This window comes from Strix uralensis, chromosome 11, assembly GCF_047716275.1.
Source record: "Strix uralensis isolate ZFMK-TIS-50842 chromosome 11, bStrUra1, whole genome shotgun sequence".
Classification (NCBI taxonomy): Eukaryota; Metazoa; Chordata; class Aves; order Strigiformes; family Strigidae; genus Strix; species Strix uralensis.
In genome coordinates, this window is record NC_133982.1 from 20,466,057 (window position 1) to 20,485,794 (window position 19,738).

The following is a 19,738-nucleotide window of genomic DNA, read 5'->3' on the forward strand; positions in this document are numbered from 1 at the left end:
TAAACTAAAATATCCCATCTCAGTTTCCCTTTCCTCTGCAGTGGTAAGAAAGGTTTGTGTTAGACTATAAACCATGCATATAACCTTATTTAAGAGCCTGACTTTGACTTAAAAATCCTGGAGCTGACTTTTTTTTTAAAGGTTTTGCAATATTAAAGACATGCACTGTGTTATTGAGTATAGTTTTTAAATTATATTTTCATGATGAAGACAACGACTCCACCTTGTGGCTAGCAATCAGAACGTGCAATCTTTACACTAGCCTGCTGCCCTTTGAAACTACTAAGGAACAGGACTGAAAAACAGAACTAATCACAAACTCAAATACAGTAATCTAGAAAATTTTATGATATTGTTCTATCCCCAAATTCTTACATTTACTTAAACATCTTTGCAATGTTCTTTAGCAACTGCTTAAACAGAAATATATTAGGTAACAAAAGATATGAAATGCACCTGAATGAACAGAAAAAAGCTAGATTAAGATTGATGAGCATAAGCACTTGAGGACAAATGCATAATTTCAAGGACAAGTCAAAGTCTGGTACAGAAAAACAGATCACAGTAATGCTGTGACTGTACTGGGCCAAACTGGACAGGTGGAACTACTGCCCTGATGCCAGCTGCCTGCCTTATGCTTGTTCAGAATGTCACCGTCCCTGTAGCTGGAATATCCAATCTACTTGTGAAACAGCTCTGTGCTGCCACAGTTTTTGGCTTAGTCTATTACAGCCTATCAAATGTCAGCAATTAATAAAATACTAAGTTTACTAGCCTGGGCTGGACACTACAATGGGCTCAGCATCTGCTGTGTAAGTAAAACAGGGCCACATAGATAACGAAGCTGGTAGTATTTTCAGCAGGCCAATGTCAGTAATATATTAGAACTGCTTATATACAGTTGCACATCACAGAAAAAACATCTTTAGAAATATGAAGCAACTGAAAATACTTTAAGATTAACTGCAGTAATCAATTTAAAAAAAGAAAGTCAGTAACTAAATCTGACTTACCCAAAACCCCAGCCATCAATTGCACTGGCAAACACCACATTTCCATGGTCTGGTGAAAAATAAAGATGTGAATCATCAGTATCTTCCAATCCAGCACTCCAGTCATAAATTTGATCTCCTGGTGCAGTGTCTGAAATACTTTCACTTTCTGTTTCTTTCTCAGCTCTTTCTTCTAAGACTTTAGAGGTAAAGAGAGCTCCAGTGACTGCATTGATCTACAGAAGGATATGTAAACACACATTAAGGTTCATTCACTTTCACAACCCTTGCAATTAAAATGCAATTCCCCTCACCCTCCAAAATATAAAATAGAGGATAACTTAACAAGATAGCACGCCTGCGATTCATTTTGCAATTTAAAACACAGACTTTGTGTATCTAATCCTGCCTATTTGAAGACAACAGGAGTTTGATGAGACTAACATTTTGACTTAAAAACCATGTACTTTCCAAGTCAAAGGCAGCCACATCAGCACTGAATCAGACATAGAGTATCATGTGTAATACACTCTGTCTCTCAGAACAAGGAATGTTGAAATAGGAACTTGTTACTGCCAACAAACAACAAAGGAGGGCAAAGGGAAACCAGGTAGGTAAGCGCTTAAAAGTAAGCTCTGGGGAAAAAAAAAGTTTGAAAGCAACTTAACTTAAAACATGAATTAACTTTAACCCTGCATAAATCCGTCAATATCAGCGCAGTCTAAACATACTATTTGTACTACCTCCAAAGCAGTTTAAGCAATTTAACAGGAAGAACAAAATATTCAGCATATTATTTCTAAAAATGAAGACTCTTCCTGATGACCTGTCAAGAAGCATTTAATAAATCTTTTCTCCATCACAGGCATTCTGAGCGCACCTCAAAACCTACACGAAGTAAAATGTATCTCAATGATAAAAATTAGACTAGGTGTTACAGTGCTTGATCCTGAAAAGTAAGAAAACACCAGTTCTGCTGCACTAAATTTATTCCAGCTATAAGGGAGTGAAAATTACAGTCTCTCTCAATTCAAGAATAGAGAAAAGGAGGAAGAGAAAAACCTCAACAAAATCTGCTGTGTGAACATGACACTATAGCATGAATACCTGTTCTAAGATATTCTTAAGGTGCAAGTATGCTTCCTGAGGGGTGAGCTTGAGCTCCACAATCAAGCGATCAATTTTATTAATCACCAATACTGGACGTATATTTTCCAGCCATGCTTGCCGTAGAACTGCTTGAGTCTATTAAGAAGGAAATAGTTAAAAAAAAAATCCATCACAGAAAGCTCGATACCAGAAAAGAGATGGAATGTTAAATAAAATGACAATATAATTCTAAAATTTAATTAAACATTTAATAAAGGGCAGGTTGACATTCAAACCAGAAATTTAACTCCCATAGTACATAGTGTGTTATTACAGAATTCTGCAGAATGGCAGATCTTCATGGCAAAAACACCCACAATATAACCCTTCTTTATAAAAGACATGAAAAAAAAGCATTCTCAATGTTACTGTGCATATTTTTTCCACTTTCAATACCCTAAAAGCACATGTAAAGATATTATTTCCCTTAAAACATTTATTTCTTCTCTATACAAATATGCCATTACCTGAAAAATTGCAGTTTCAACCCTACATCACTACACCCACTCACCAGTATTACTCAGTTTTTCAGCACAACTATGAAATTAACTACCCTCTTTCATACTTCCTAGACCAGCTCATCTTTTATTTCTACATAATACACTTAAAACTTTGTTTACTCTGTCTTCTCTACCCTATTTCTCTATTTAATATACTTTATTTCACCTGTGGACAGACTCCTTCAACAGCATCCACCACTATGATGCAACCATCACAGAGTCGGACAGCAGTAGATACTTCTGAAGAAAAATCCACGTGCCCTGGAGAGTCTATTAAATTAATCAGATACTCCTGATCACCTAGGATCAAACAATAAATTAATATTTCAGAACAGTTTTCAAAAATATTCCTTCCAGCCACTTGGTTATATTGCTTATACCATTATTAATTTCTAAAGACCAAATCTGCAGTAACCATTACGCTTAAGTAAAACTCTAGTAGGACAGGAAGGCTGTCAGCAGCATAACATCTAGTGGCTTGTGCCTAATTCATTTTAATTTCACTGTTAATGCCAATCTTTATCATTTAATGCCCAACTACCTTTGGAAAGTTAAAACCAAAAACACACCAGCCAATCGAGGAAAAAAAGAAAAACCCTAAACCTGAACAAAGTTGTAGGAGCATTACAAATAGGTGACTACCTAAAACACAAATCAACTGCACTACAGTCTACATTTTAAAGATAAATCATGACAGATTATCATAAAAATAAACCCTACATTCCTGATAAAATGCTTCATTGCAACCTTGTGATTTTTTTAAAACACGCTTTTGACTCCATATTACTAAAATATCTTCAACATAGCAATACAGAAGCTTTCTATATTTTCTACATTATATCCCAAAAACATTCTGCTTAGCAGAGACTCCAGTCAACTGTTGATGAACTCACTGCATTTATCACCAGCCAGAATCAAAATAAGATCGAACAACTTTCCTGTTTAAGAAGTTGTATTAAGAGTCTAAATTTCAATACAACAGAAAACCAACAGACATAAAAGGTTCTAACCATTAAAAGTAATGTCATCTCAGAGTCAACAATAAACCAACCACAGTTTACAATTCTTAGCTACAAGATCATTCATTTCAACTATTTTTTTTATAATCAGCTGTAGCTGAAATGGTAAGACTAATGGTGGGTTTTCTGTTCATGGAATCTGTTAGTTATTCCTTTTTTTGCACAAGCCTATTCGTAATGTATTTCATGTTTTCATTCACCTAGCTGAGGAGAAGACTGTGAGGAACACAGAGTCATAACAAAGATGAGACCATAACTACACTATGAAAAACCTTCTGAACGACTTATAGCAGCGTGTAACAAGCACCTTGACATAGAAGTATAGTGAAGATGAGACTGCACAAAATAATTTTAAAATTTGTTGTCATTTGAAAGACAATCTTGCCTTTCAGTGACATTATTTCAAGACTTAAGATCAAAATATAAAGATTTAGATCTAAAATAAAGAGCTAAAAGCAACTATGCTAATTGCCTCCGCTCAGAGATATGATTGAAGACATTTTCCTAACTCTGAGATGGAACTTGATTATCTTGGTTAACAGTTGAATATGTGGCTAAGCCTTTGCAGAATCACGGCCTAACACTGAGAAACACAAAAGTAGAAGCTGCACACAAAAAGATCTCAACAGCAACAATGAATTGATATGGAAAATTAAAAAAAAAAAAAATTAAAGTTTGTACTTGCCAGCATCAACCACTTACCTTTCACAAAGTGCAATGAAATTGCACTAGATTTCATTGTTATTCCTCGGATCTGTTCATCTTCTCGACTGTCTAGGTATCTCAGCTGAGTACAAAAACAAAGTGGTTAGAAATTATCTTCACAAGTTACTTATCAACTGTCAAAGAGAATGACTGCGAGAAAATGAGGCTTAGCAAGACTAGGAATAGAATTTCCTTAATCATCACTGATTTACAATCCCAGCACATACACACCAGAATTTAGTTAAAAATGACAGTATAACTCTACCTTTCCTGCCAAGCGGCTGGAGATTATTCCATTGCTAGATATTAGACAATCAGCTAGAGTAGTTTTGCCTGAAAAGAAAAATAAATTACTTAGTTTAAATTAATACAGTGGAAAAAGATGCAACAATATTATGAATGCTGACAACATCTAGTGTTCTGAGATATCAACATTAATAAAGGCTTTAAAATGCCACAAAAGTACAAGCTAACTTTAAAAAAAATAAACACAATCATTCCACTTCACCTGTTAGGTGCACACAAATCTATTTTTAAAGACTAGATGCAACCTTACCTGTCATGACCCGAAAAGCATTTGAAATAACAGTGCACCAGAACCTCAGTATAGTGTGCAATTAGACAAAATATGTGTCACAAAAGGAGCATTTATTTCCACCTACGTAACATCTCCCATTAGGTAAACATAGAAATGCAACAGCCTACCTCACACATGCATATACTTAATTCACGCCAACATTCAGCATCATAAAACTCAAAAAACGTTCTGTTTCAACTATTCCAAGTTATTACAGTGTAATGCCCTCTTAAGTTCTAAAACATAAACTGCATCGGACAATGGAAATGCACACAAAGCAAATTTACTTCTCAGAATCAGAATTAAGATGGTTTAAAGCTAAATCCATGAAAATCTACCACTTTAAAACTGACCAAAATATCTCACTATCATTGAAACTAACACATGCACGTTTTCCTCGCGAGGTTTCTGCCACTCACAAACACCTGCCTTACCGTGATCCACGTGGGCTAATATACAGATATTCCTGATTCCAGAAGTCTTCTTCTGGAGGCCAACCATCTTTCCCACACTTGTGAGAACCATGATTACCTAATTCTGTGAACGGAAGAAAGTATTTTATTTAGGAAGCAACTTAAGAAACAGCTTTTTTTTTTTAATTACCAAAGTGATTAGAGCTACTCATCAGGGAAGCCTCCTCTGACACGTGGAGCGCGTCACGCTCCTCAGACACCATCTGTCCTACACTTCGGATACTAGAAACTTACAAAACAGGGGGAATGTTTGTTTTTAAGAATGACGAGGTTGGGGTTTTGGGTCAGTTTCCGTTTCGTACGCACACAGCACCGCCTCGGCTGCCCCTCCCGCCCCCCCTTCGAGCGGGCACCGCCGGGAGCCGCAGCCCGCCGCCGCGCTCCCCCCGCTCCGCTCGCGCAGGGCCCCCCCAGGGCCCGCTGACCTCCCCGCGACGTTCTGGGCCGGGGCCGGCCGCAGCGACGCTGGGGGTGCGCGCTGCCCTCGGGGCCGGCGCTGAGGCGGGAAAGGGGGGAGGCCGCGCCACCGGTCCCGCGCCCCCTCCCCGCGAGGGCCCGTGTGTGGCGGGAGGGCGCGGGGTGAGGGGAACACCCACCGCCGCTCCCTGCATGCGACCCGCCGCCCGCACCCGGAAGCGCGCGCCCGCTCCGCCCCCGTCCCGCCCCCCCCGGCGCGTGACGCCGGACGGAAGCCGGCGGGGGCCGCTCCGCGCGGAGCCGCGGTTGCCACGCGACAGAGCGCTTCCTTCGCTACCCGGCGGAGGGAGCATGGAGCCGCCTCGGTGTCTGTGTGAGATCTGCACCTGCGGGTGAGCGGCCTTCGGGGAGCGGGGGGCGAGTTCGAGTCCCCGGGAGGGTTTCTTCCCCCCCCCCCCGGGAAGGTGGCGGCGGCTCCCCCCCAGCACTCCGGGCCCTCCCAACGCCCCCCCGCCTCCGAAACAGCCCTCATCGTGCCCCCTCCTCACCCATCCCGGGCTGCGCGGGGACTCCCGTGCCTGGTCGCGGTTAATATTTTTAGCAGTGGGAAGGCAGAAACTGGGTAACATTCCCATTTCAACAATTTCTGCCTTCCCTTTTTTCTAAAAGGGAACTTCTCAGTAAGTATGAAGTAATAGGCTTGCATTTAAATCAGGTAGGGGAAAAAGCAGACCGTAAGTGCATTAAAATAGTAAAGAAAGGAGACAGTCTTTCAAAACCAGCTACACTAACCTCAGGATCAGCCTCTTCCATAAAGCAGAGCCAACTCTCATAGAAGGACAGCACCAAAGGAACCCTCAGAAGAGTTCTGGCTAAATCAGCCTTGACAGAAACCTGCGCAAGCACTATGGCCTTTAAAATAGATTTAATATATCTGCCTTTCTAACATCACATCCAGTAACTCCACCGGGAAGGGAAACTCCACTATTTCTTTACATACAATGATCCCATGGAGGTGTTTAAGAGTCATGTTAACATAGCCCTTAGGGATATGGTATAGTTGAGAATGGTCAGTGTTAGGTTAATGGTTGGACTGGATGATCTTCAAGGTCTTTTCCAACCCAGATGATTTTGTGATTCTGCGATTCATATGGAGACACACAGTTTGTCATTGTACTATACCTCTTTGGCCCAGGGAGGCTGGCATAAGAGGGTACAGCAGGCACTTTTTTTGTTTAAAATTACTATTACAGGTCTATAAGTGATATTATCAATGCAATAGATAAAAAAAAATCACAAGTTAGGTTTCCCAAAATCATAAGGAATTTAAACCTTGCAAAATTCAGATACATGTTTTTATGTTTGAAGACAGTACTGTTAATATTTTCTTCTCTGTCTACTTAAAAAAAAACAGAAAAATAATCATTTTAGGATTCTCATCCTAGGATTTAAAGATTCAGTCTTTAATACTGAAAAACAGTCTACTAACTACATACAGGGAGAGTCATCATAAGATCACAAGAGTGTGATCACTATCTTTTGGAAGTACGGGGCCAACCCTATGGCTGCAAAGTGCACCGTGAACTACAGGCTTCATTTCAAGGTTTGTATAGCAGACACACTCCTGATGTGTTTCTGTATGGGAAGTCTGTCTATGTGTTCATCAGCCACTTTTTTTTTAATCTGTAGACAGAGATGAGAAACAGGCAGTGTAAAAAGCTTCTCATGTTCTTTTTGGCCAAGACTGTGGGTGTAGTTTGCCCCATAAATTTGTTTCAAATGTCCTAGATTAACGAAGAGTTGGAACACATCATTTTCATGATGAGATAACAAATCTGGCTCAGGCTCAAGTATAAAGATGGTAAGATAACACGATCTGACAGCACAAAATGAGGTTCAACTCAACTGAAAATTCTCAATTCAAAAACCCAGTTTAATAATATAATTGAATAAAACATGCACAAAACTTATGGTTTAGAATAAACATCACTGACATTTTTACAGTCAATAAAATCTTAAGCCATTATTGGTTTAGGCAGCACATTGTGTTTGCTTCAGTGTATAGTGTTTCTGTTTTTAAGGGAAGACTGGTTGCTTGGCAGTGTTACCTGGATATTAGAACACATACACAGCTTAGAAGAGATTTCAAAGTGAAGAAAAAGATCTAATATTTTGTAGAAGTTACCATTTAGCTATTTGCAGGAAATTCTGTGGAGATATAATTACTGTTTAATTCTAAATAACATAATGAAAGGGAACAGTCTTACCTACCTGTTCACAGAAAAAAAAACACTCAGAAAAATTTTATAAGTACCAGGGAGGAAAGTCAGTAAGACAGAACTTTATTCTCCTTTCTCTTTACAGGGAAATGAGAACCTCCAGAATTCCAGAATGACCTTTTTTGCGTTGTAACATACACAAACCATCCATTAAAGGCTCAGTAAAAGCATCTGAGGGCTAGTGTTCATACTCAGGGGTTGCAGTCTTGGGCTCTTAATCAAATAATTGTTACAAGATTTTAAAGAATATTTTAAATATATTCCTTTTTATTAGATTGAATCACTTTCTGTGCCTACTAGGTGATCTTTTTCAAAATCAACAAATAATTTTAGTGCCAAAAAACACTGGAAGTGTACCCAGTGCTGAGCATGCTCAAAGATCAATTTGCAAAGTAGGTCCAAAGCTGGGGACTTCTCAATTTTTAATAACTGACATAATTTCTAGCCTCTTGAGCTTAAGACTTTAAGACTTTTGCCGTAGCATAAGATGCTGTCAGGATGTTCACTTTCAAGCTGCTATGGTAGAGATGTAAGTTTGCTTGGAGTTTTTTTTAATAAATCACAAAAAATGTTCTCAAAACTGCATTGTGCAGAGTAATGGCTGGATTCTGTGTTGTTTCCTAAGATGTTCCAGATCCATTTCTTATTTTAGAAGTGGTATATTTTTAATGTGGAGAAAATATGAGCTAGTTTTACTTGGGATTGGATCCATAAAGATAAGAAAATATTTTTATTTTCTTATTTCCCATAGGTTCCAAATGTGTTAACTTAATACAAATTTACCCCCTGCTAGCAAATACAGTCAGGCTTCAGCTCACTGGCTCAATAGCCTAACAGCAAATACAGGATTTTAAATCTGGCTTCCAAAGGAAGAATAAAGCCTCTGAGGTAGATGAACTCTGCACTCAACGGTAGTATTTGTCTACTACAAGAGATAATCACAGCATACAAAAGTATAGCAGTTTAGTTTTGAGATATAAAAATAAACTACTGCTTTATCTTCTTCTCAATCTGTCAGCCTTTGCCTATTTATTGCATTTTTGTTACCATTATCATAAAAATCTTGATTCCTGAATGAATGTAAGTTAAAAGGAAAGAGGAAGAGTTCTCAAAAATATGGGATATTTTAGCCTTCATACTCACCACACATAAATATACACAAACCCAATAAAAACTACCAGGTCTCCTGTCAACACTAGGAAGGTAGATGACTCTCAAAAATAGTGTCCATACATAATTTCCGTCTTTCAGACCATAGTGTGTGTACTTGCAGTTAAAATTACAAACTTTAAGTTGTGGACGTTTTTTAAAAATATTTTTTTTACCATGATAAACATTAAACTTTTCTCATGATTAGTCTAATTCTCTGGGAGGAAGACGCTTTGTGGGAAAATTTCAAGGGTTGTGCTAGCATTGTATAAAGGACAACTGAGGTATGCCAGATCCTAAATAAGTGAAATTCAGCATCATTTTGTTAAAATAATCAGAGCAACAGTGTTTGGCACTAGAGAGCCCATATACTGTCAGTTTTATTTAGCTGAGATTCTGTTCAAACCTTATGCAAGCCACAAGATAGTTAGTCTCCCTCAAAGATGGGAAGGAGTAATAATCCATCAAAGCAGGCATCAGTCACTCATAGGGGAAGGCATATTCTCACCAAATTAATTTGAATTATCCGTAACTCTGGGGTTGAAGTTAAGATAACTACAAGTTTAAAGTAATCAGTGACTCGAGTTCTGGCCAAATTATAAGCAACGTATTTCATTTATCGGAGCTGTAATCTGTCTTCTCTGATGATTCTTAGCATAGTCTCTCTAAAGAGCTGTGATGCCCTATGTAATCAGTTTTATAAAGTTATCTAGATGAAAACTTTTGGTTTAGCATTGGACAACATCAAAAGTAGATTGATCAGCTACAAAAACCCCCCTAATCTCTTCTCCAAGTCAAATTCACATTGATATTAAGGTAATTTTACGTTGCCTTTTAGGCCCACTGGAAGTTCTTTCACAGTACAGACTAGGATATTCCTGAACAGTGTTATCCACATCCGAGTAATTTTGTGCATAGTTAGAGGCTGTTCAGAATTACTTTGTATGCTAGAAATGACCGGGATCAAGGCCATTTTTGATTCAGCCATGAAGTCTAATGCAATTACAAAAACTTCTTTCCTTGGAGAGATACACTAGATTGCTTTCACCTCTGTGTTGAATCTACCAAGAACTACAGGCTCACTCTGCAAGTAATTATTTTTCTAGTATCTGTTTCTGTTTGTAGCATGACCCTTCAGCAATACGGGGATATACTTACAATATTGCTTAGAAAATATTGAGAGTTAAGTCTTTAAAGACTGCTGATACCAGAACAGAGAAGGTGTTGTGTTTGGTGATTGGTCTTCCAAACCATCTTATGGCAAACTGAAGATTGTTAAAATTAAGTTTTTGTAGTTGAATATTGTTTGTTTCAAACTCCTTTGAATTGTATCCCTAAAATATGTGAATAACATTATGTAATTTGATACCCTATATTTCAACTAGCTTTCAAAATTCAATGGTTTTAGTTTCTGCTTAGCTGTTACTTTCAGATACTACATGACACAGCATATGCTGTTTATACTTACTGAAAAAATATTACTAAGATGGTAACTGAATTTCATGAAGAATGTAGTGGCAGATAAGCACCGTGCTGAGAAATAGCATACGCTCACCTCCTTATTTTACTAGCTTTCCTGTTTCCCTCTTGTTCCTTTTTCCTTTCCCTGCTATGTTCTGAATAGGTCTCTCAGTTGTTACTTGACTATCCATTGACTTGATTGAAAAGGAGTAAGCACCTAGACTTTGAAAGGATCTGGCTTCTTATACAGGGCTACTTCATTTCGCATTTATTGAACTACTGAGCTGGCAAAGTCAGGCAGCCCAAACTAATACCAGCTTTAGGGATCTCCAGTTCCGGATAACTTCTTTTAGTGTTTTTTTCATTTTACTTTTCCCAGCAGGAGTCCTTCATGTCTGTTTCTGTATTCTGTTTTACCTTGCTTTAATTAATTTTTTTCCTTTTTGGTGTTCTGTGCTAGCTAAATTTCTCTGTAGACCTTTGGACTATTCCTTGGGTTTTTAGCCTCCTGAAACTTGAATTTATTTGTACCCAGTAGAGCTGTACACTTTTAACCTTATTGTTCTTTAGTTATTTTTGCTTTTCAAGACTCATTTATTAAAAAAGTTACTTCTTATTTCCCTTTGCTTATATCTGAACCAGTATTGCAAGTTGTCACACACAAGCAGAAGGAACATCTTTCATTATATATCTCCTTAAAGAAGAGATTAAATAATCACATAAGCCAAAATAAAATTTTAAAGCTATGCTTGAAACAAACTACTAGAGATGTAAGTGCGTTATGCAAATTGGAATGAATATAACAAGATTTTCAAAGCAATATAGAAAATAACATGTACATTTTAATTTCATGCATAGTTTACACAAAACAACAAGGCATAAGTAATAAATTAAGTCATGATATGCCTCAACACCTTTTAACACAATGGTGTCATTAAAATAGGCATCAATATCAAGCAGGTGTAATGGAATAAAACCTTTTAAGAAAAAGAGATGTCATTGCTTCCAAACAAACATAGTTTTTGGATAGAGGATTTAGTCCTTGAAAGAGAGTTGAAAATTCAGAAATGGCCTGCAGAGCACTAGAAGTGCAGATGAGATTTCACACCACTAAAATTTTCACACAGAATCACACAGAATCGTCTAGGTTGGAAAAGACCTTGAAGATCATCCAGTCCAACCATTAACCTAACATTGACAGTTCCCAACTACACCATATCCCTAAGCGCTATGTCGACCCTACTCTTAAATTTTAATCAAAAAGGGTTAATCAAGAGTTGTAGTGTGAATAGGTGAGCAGATGCACGGAAATAAAAAGACAAGCGATGAGCGAAAATAATAAAAAAGAGACAATATGAGAGAAGAAATGAAGCATAGTTAGTTATTTTTACCAATAAGACTAGTAATATCATTAAGGATTAAAAAAAAAGAGAGGAAAGTGCATCTTGGTGGTAGCATCATTTAGAGGACTGACATCAACTCTATCCATCCTTTGTATTCTGTACTAAGGACTAACTCGCATGCTGATATTGTTTATTACTGTATTAGTATACTGTGCTCTGGGACCTATGCCATCAGCACAATATTTTGTGTTTTTATCAGTCAGAAAAGATTTTAAACACAAGCTACTGACATTGTTCAATCTTTGCCATTTGTTATTCAGTCCCGATAGATAGGGTATGGGTTTTCCCCTTAAACGAAACTATACAAAATGATCTCATCTGATGTGTTTTACCCAGGCGCCATCGCTGCCCTCATAAACCCACAAGGATTTATGATAATGGACAACAGCCGTGCCTCACAACAGAGTATGTGGAAAAATATCCCAAGTATAGCAACATCTCTCCTCCCTGGAGCCTTAAGCCGAAACAAGAGTACCAAATGCATCGTGGGAAAATGGAAGGAATTACAACATTTAAGTAAACACTTTGAAGCAATGTGTTGTACAATTACTCTATAAAGTTTCTCATACTTTCTCTTTTAAGGGGGGGTCTGAAAATTGTATTGCAATACTTTTCAAAATGCAATGATTGCATCATATACACTTTTAGCATATTTAGAAGTATAGGTTTTGAGTGTAGAAATACATTTACCACAAAAAAAGTGATAAAAAATAGCGAAGCATGCATACAACAAGGTTTGCATTCTTTACAGCACAGCATCCTTTTTAACCTGTAAAGATAAACTAAAAGTTTTGTCCTTGTTTTCAGCCTGGTTTGGAAATCTAGGCCTCATCGAGCCTGAAAAAGCTGGCAAGTTGGGGAACTGTCTGTAATACATGTGTGGAATCTGAGATACTGGGAACATGAAACCTTAAGAAAAAGGAACAGAGATTTTTTTGTTCAGACAGTTCTAAATTATTAGGAGTTTGAAGAAAGCCAACTATAAAGGGGTTCAGCAGGTCTGTCCTGTCAGTGCACAGACTCTGATGTTAAACTTAGAAAATTAAAGAACATCTTTCCAAGAGTTAGAAGACATCACTCATTCATTATTAATAATGTGACAGGAGTATAAACCTTCACTTTTTCCATTATTGGTTTTCTTTTAAGCTACAAGAGCAACAGGCGAAATTTCTCTGTTTATAAAAAAAACCCAAATGGGACATACATAGAAAGGCCAAATGCCATTCTGCAAGATTGGTTGTGTACTGCATATACTGTTTAAACACCTACATATGTACTATACACCCTCTTAATGTAACGTGACCATATAAAAACAGTGAAATGCTGTTTCTGATTATACTCCATCCTCCTCATGCAATTATAAATGCTGCCACTTGTAGTAGTTTGATCTTTGCTCTGCTTCTGCCTTCTGGATCATTTCTTTGTAAAATTACAGCAACTTCTTCTAGTCTCCTTTCAGATATTTTAAAGAATATTTTTAAACTGGTAATGAGAGTCAGAGTGTTGAAAACTTTGCTTCACCATCTACCTTTGAATAAAGGCTATATCATGCATCAGAGACCTTAGATTTATGTACTACGGTTTTCTTCTTGCTATCCCTCTAACATATGACATCAGATTGATTTTTCAGAGTAAACATTGTAAGTCATTGTTTTTCTATATAATGGAAAAATGACAAAAGTGACTCCATCAGGAGAAAGTTTTTTAACCAGTGTTTCCTTTTTCCCCACTTCAGATCTGATTATTTACCATATGATACTGTGAAGCGACCTTTTCGGGTGCAAGAAGAACATAAACCAAAGACGGGAAAGATAGAGCTGGGAACCACATACCAGAGAGATTATAATGCTCATAAAATACAACCAGTGACATTAGTAAGACCCCTAGAGAGAAAACACACTACAGGAGGAAAATTGGATACCATACCAACCTATCAAGGTAATAATATATGCCACCTTTAGAAAGAGAAATAACCAAGATGAAGGTAGTATTCTGAATTATCTATATTAGAAGCTGGATTTCTTAGTTTGGGCCAGAAAGTAAGACATACTAGAAAGCAGGTGATAATGCCTTAAGATGTTCTGCACTCCAGCTGTTTAGAGGTAACATTTATTGGTTCTAAACGAAAAGCCTTTTCTAAGGTTTTCTTTGCTAGAAGGAGATATTCTAACATACACCTGGTTAGTCCATCTCAGGCAAAAGTTGGTTGTAATTGAAGTGCCAATATATGTTTCAGATAGTTTTAGCTCATGTAACATGTTTTACCACAGAGTAGGTCAAAGTTGATTTTATATTTCTGGTTTATGTACTGTATAGTAACGATCTGTTTTGACACAAATTATTCTATTATGATGGTCAGCACAAAGGCACTTTTAAGTCATTTTGGCAAGTGACCTTGATATACTAGTAGAAAATTTTATACATAAAATGTGTTACTAAATTTGTTACATGTCTTGCATTGTAGTCCCAGTTAAAAGTAAGTAGAAATAAATGATGAGATATGATCTACTAGAGTGATGAAAATCAAGATGTTCCTTGTTATGAGAGCCAGTGGTATTGAAAAAATAGTTGAAATAACGAGAATCAGATATGGCTGTTAAAAAAGGTGGTTAGAATGCTTGGTGCAAAATGAGCAGAGGAGAGAGTGCAGCGACAGAAAGACTTGGAAAGATAAAATTTGGGAAAAAAGGCTCTTCAGAAAAAGCCAGTTATATTTGAGTAGCTTCTTTAAGCCTAGAAATGCACTTATATTAATTTCTATTTATATTTAATTCTATTTATATAGATTTATTCTATTTATATTTATTAATTGTAAATAATTTATAAGGAAATTTAAATATTCCTGTTTAGCTTACATGTAAGTATAAGTTAGCAAACAGTGAATAATTTAGCCTAGTCTCAGCATTCAAGTAAGACAGCCTGCAACTGCTTCATTTAAAATGTGTGACAGCAGTTCAAGAGAGAGTAAGTATCAAGAAGTGAAAAAACACTGAAGCTGAAGGAAGTACAGTGATTGCAAGACAACAAATTGATTTCAACTGCCTCTGAAAAAGTTTAGACTGGACAGGAAGTTTTTTAACTGTAGAAAAACAGTCTGTTAGTAAAAAAACCCAAAGCAAAGAAAAAAAAAATCCTAACAAGCTTTAAGCTGATGTAATGTTGACATGGAAATTAAGAGAGAGAATTCTTCCAATCAGTAATGAACATGACCCATTGACCTGTAAGGTTCCTTTCAGTCTTCTATATTTGCATAAACTTCTAGGTAAAATGTAAGATATTGTATATAAAACCTGGATATGGCTATTTTCTGTATAGAACACACGCTAAATATGTACATGCAACATTTTCCTTAAGGAAATAGTCCAAATAGAGTATCATGTACAATTCTTTTGTCTGATTTTATCACACCAATAATAGAAGACAGTTTGGTGATATCGCAAACATACAGGTAACATTATCATTCCCACTTACATCAATTTTCTTTGTTTTGCGAGATTTAATACCAGAAGAATTTGGCTTCATTTTAAAGGAATGGTCTTAAGTAATAGCACTTGTATGGTGAAGTTTTGTTTTTGCCTTAAAGATGACTATAGGTCGTGGGAAGTTCAAAGAAGGGAACCTAGTAAGGTGGAGCATATGTACCACCCACCTACAGAGAAATTTGGAAATTCTACTACGTTTCAAGATGACTTTGTTCCTAGGGAACTGATTCCCAGGCAAAGTTTTAAGCCTCCATGTGTAGCCAAGCTTTCAGATGTGCCTTTTGATAGCGCTACTAGTCATCGCACTTCTTACATTGCTCATCAACTGGAACCAAAATTCGTAAGATCAAAAGAAGAGTACAAGCCAAGCAACCAACCCTTTGAAGATCTCACAACCCACCGGAATGATTTTAAAGGGCTACCTGGGCAACTTGCAAAAAGCTGCAAGCCTGAAAATGCAAAAGTTGGATCCAGTGCTCATTTTAATGGAGTCACTGAATTCCAGGATCGTTTTCAGCCATGGTTGGTGTCCTTGCCTGAGGTCCGTAAAACAAAAGAGTACGTTCCACCCCCAGGCAACATGGATTTTAACTCCACGAGCCATCTTGATTACATTAAGCATGAGATTTCTCCTGCTGTCCCCATAAGACCCATTTCTAATGGAAGAAGAACCAATGCCCCTTTTCAAGGGCATACTACTACAAAAGAAGACTTTAAAGCTTGGAGCAGCTGTCAGCAAGAGACTACTAAGAAACAACAGGAAATTCCAAACCCCACGGGAAAGTTTTGTGATTTAACTACATTCAAGTCTCATTACATACCACATCAGATCATTCCAGCTCAAAGTTTCAAACCCATATGTGCTGTAGTTCCTAAATCAGCTCCTTTTCAAGATGAAACTATGTATCGCACAGAATATACTCCAAAGAAACAAGAGATCTGCCCAGCAAATTATCCATCTCCTCCAGGTTATGTCTATGTAAACACAGATTCTCATGATCACAAATTCTTCCGCCAGCTTACTCCAGAATTTTCCGAGTCCAATAGTAATCCTATTCCAAAGGAAGTAGCTGTTGTGTCATGATACTTAAATGCATTATTTCAAGCACCCTGGTGAAATAATTGGAATCCTTCTTGTTCATTGTTTCTTTAAATAACACTGAAAGCAAATTAAATAATGCAAAGTCTGCTTTTAAAAGCATTGTAACTAATAGGTTGAAGAAAATCAAAGCAAAGCCAGAAGTTTATTACAAGACTAATAAAGATCTGCCAATTTTTGTAGGAATAATGCAGTTTACATGGCATCTATTCTTTTTTTGATTGTACATTCTAGTTTTCTTGACTTCACAGATTTCATTATGCCCTTTCTCAAGCATACGTATTGTACATTTAATTCTTCCAATTTTCTGCATCTGCAAATCAAACGATTGTATTTGTGAAACAGCAAGTATCTTATGATCACAACTGCTTTTTCATAGTAAGCAAATCATGCTATAATAATTAAATAATTAGCCCATCAGTCCAGTTTTTCATCTCATCAATACTTGATAAGGTTTTTTTCTTTGCGTTTTGCTGCCCAAACCATAAGGTAGCATTTCATGACACCTAGGCATTTCTAAAAACCTGGTTTTATCTTTACTCATCATTACTTTTCCTTCATTCCATTCTGAGGAGAGTATAAAGGTCATACTGCAATTTCTGATAGCAATTAACAAGAAGTAACCTTGTTCTTTTTCTGTACACATACTTGAAATCGCTCAGACATAAAAGGCAGGTCATTAAACTGTTTCCTAATTTCCCTAATAGTGCTTTTTCAGCCTTACTTCCAAAGGAAACAAAGCTGATGCAAAGCTAAGCGTGTGTTCTCCCCACCCAAGTGATTTTTAAACCCACTGTGCAAATTCAATCAAATTTCACAAAGAGATTTCACAGATGATTGTTTTTTGAGTTGCAAGGTAGATGGTGAGGAAGCAGAGAGAATCAGGCTCAAAAAGTTAACATCCATCCACCGCAGTTTTTGATCCTGCTATCTGATTTTTAAAGCTAAACAGCCTGTTATCACTGCCAAAGCTCACTGCAGAGGCGGTCTGAAGGGGAAAATGGCAGAAAACTAAAGGTGTATGTGGAGATAACAGAAAATAGTGTAAACTCAGTTAAAAAAACAAGTATCAGCCAAGATGCAGAAACCTCTAGACAGTCTGGCTTCAGTCTGCCTGCTCTTCAAAGAATTGCTTGTTACAAACACACAAAACCCAAAATTTTTATAGAAATTGTACATGCAATGATTATGCTTCTGTGTGAGATACTTAGTATTTTCTTTATGTATCTTTACCTGATTTCGGGAAATCTAGAGGAACAGATTTCAGTCCTATTATGTTCATGATTTAAGCAAGTCCCAATAAATAGTTCCATGATCAACAGTATTATCATACTCCAGTATGATTTTTTTCAGTATTGCATATCTTGTATTCATTGGTATAGATCAGTCATTTGGGTTCTGAAGAATTACGTGTTCGTACTTCATAAACCAAATCACCAATAAAAGAACTAAGATCAATGATGGAAATGTGTTGAAAGCAGCAACTGGACTGTATGCAAGGAAGAAGGCTGAACTGAGTATATTAGCTGTGCGTAAAAGCATTGCATAAGGGAGCTCCAGACATTATTAGAGCATCAGTTACTTTCAGGTAATTTTTGCCTTTGTACTGTGTTTTTGTAACGTGACTTACTCTGTTAATGAAACAATTCAATTAAACTTTTCTCTCTGAAGATTATTCACGTCCCCTGCTGGTAAAGACATATTTTGGATTGGGAGTGAACAAGGATAATGTAAAGTTGTGATATCCTAAAAGCAGGACAGGAAAAAGGCCAATTCATTGGCAACCTTCTGTACCACAGAAGAACACAAAGTACAAACACCCTTTTCTTTATGAAACTTGAGTCATTGTCTGGCAACAACTGAGGAAACAAAGTCAAAACTTCACAAAAGTTACACCTACCCAAGTCCATATCCTATACACATGCTTGGTCCCTCATGAGAAGTTTACAGAAGCTCCTAATATCCTCCAGCTCTCTTTTCTAGGGAGGAAGAAAACACATTGAGAAACGCTATCTGAATCCTTGAAGTTATGTGTGCCTACATGTTCTGCTGAAAATGGCTCCTCCTCTGGGTCTGTGAGTGAGCCCAGATGCTTTTTGTAATTTTCACAGCTGTTTTCTTAAGTCGCTTCCCCCCCACTTAAGTTATGGAAAGTCATTTGCTGCCACCTACCAGCACAGTACAAAAATTTGTGAGAGGAAGTGGAGGGCATATTCAGATATATTTAACAGTTCCTCTGCAGATGTTTGAAGACTTTTTTTAGGGTGGAGGGGGTGTATTCCCCTTCATTTTGCCCTTAATGTTTTCCCCTAAGTTTAATAGTGAAAGAGAGAAGCTTTTATTACGTTACAGTTGAAAGAGCCACACCCTACTGATTGTGCTCCCAGGAAAAGCATCAAATGATATTATAAACCTTCAGACAGTATTCAATATTTGAGGTCAACTTTTTCATAAGCAACATATTACTGACATGCAGACAAAATGAACAGCAGGCTGGAAAACTAATATTTCTCAAAATAACAGCTGTTAAAAAAGCATTTTATGATGTCATGGTAAACCAGGATGTAGAAGCAGAAACGTTACTCATGGATTCAATGGCTGTTCTAAAAGTGCTTTTCATGCACTATGCCATACAGCATGATCCACAGAACTGCTGTACAGAATCTTTTTTGTTTTAAAGACTGCACAGAAAGAATACATTGGTGGCACAGAAGGAAAATTAAAGACCCACACACCTCTGCCAATGTTACCCTCTAGGATAACTCTGAAATACCACCATTTCATTATTAGACATTTATTTTCAGTTTAATAAATTTTTTAAGGCTTTTCTTTTTCATATTATTTATGAAACTCTTGTTTCTAAAGACTATTACACATATTGGATATTCTGAAACGTTTTTTTCCCGTAGATACTCTCATCACCCACTAAATATAAAACATAGAGCTGTTCTTTTGGATCTAAAGGAACTCTTCTTGGTGCAGTACATGAAGGCCTGGCAAAGAAATGTAACTTTATTCCACCTTTTTACAGAA

General features: G+C 37.1%; 2 protein-coding genes across 4 annotated transcripts in view; one reads left to right on the plus strand and one right to left on the minus strand.

Moving 5' to 3' along the window:
* The window catches only part of EFL1 (elongation factor like GTPase 1), a 79,720-nt gene extending 73,652 nt beyond the window's left edge, over positions 1-6,068 (minus strand). Inside the window, exons 1-7 of one of the 2 annotated variants that reach the window (XM_074880105.1) lie at positions 6,012-6,068; positions 5,377-5,479; positions 4,631-4,698; positions 4,363-4,447; positions 2,808-2,941; positions 2,100-2,237; positions 1,014-1,228 (exon numbers count right to left, since the gene is read on the minus strand). In XM_074880105.1, the coding sequence (XP_074736206.1) occupies positions 1,014-1,228; positions 2,100-2,237; positions 2,808-2,941; positions 4,363-4,447; positions 4,631-4,698; positions 5,377-5,467 (731 nt within the window). In that variant the 5' untranslated portion in view covers positions 5,468-5,479; positions 6,012-6,068. Of the gene's footprint in view, positions 1-1,013; positions 1,229-2,099; positions 2,238-2,807; positions 2,942-4,362; positions 4,448-4,630; positions 4,699-5,376; positions 5,480-5,840; positions 5,957-6,011 lie in introns of those variants that run through there. The other variant, XM_074880106.1, reaches the window with a different exon arrangement.
* Positions 6,069-6,116: 48 nt separating this feature from the next.
* Positions 6,117-18,380, plus strand: SAXO2 (stabilizer of axonemal microtubules 2). 2 transcript variants are annotated; one of them, XM_074880663.1, is made up of 4 exons: positions 6,117-6,224; positions 12,461-12,640; positions 13,860-14,062; positions 15,708-18,380. In XM_074880663.1, exons 1-4 carry the CDS (start codon positions 6,184-6,186, stop codon positions 16,688-16,690), a joined length of 1,407 nt encoding a protein of 468 aa, XP_074736764.1. In that variant the 5' UTR covers positions 6,117-6,183; the 3' UTR covers positions 16,691-18,380. The 2 variants fall into 2 exon arrangements, with proteins under 2 accessions (XP_074736764.1, XP_074736765.1); XM_074880664.1 differs by lacking the exon at positions 6,117-6,224 and adding an exon at positions 7,393-7,435.
* The last annotated feature ends 1,358 nt before the right edge of the window (positions 18,381-19,738 follow it).

Bases quoted from the DNA above. Each gene is read 5' to 3' on its own strand.
- SAXO2 (XM_074880663.1), top strand. From the start codon at position 6,184: ATGGAGCCGCCTCGGTGTCTGTGTGAGATCTGCACCTGCGG. The intron at 6,225-12,460 runs GTGAGCGGCCTT...TGTTTTACCCAG, and splicing joins TGTGAGATCTGCACCTGCGG to GCGCCATCGCTGCCCTCATA. The intron at 14,063-15,707 runs GTAATAATATAT...TTTGCCTTAAAG, and splicing joins TACCATACCAACCTATCAAG to ATGACTATAGGTCGTGGGAA.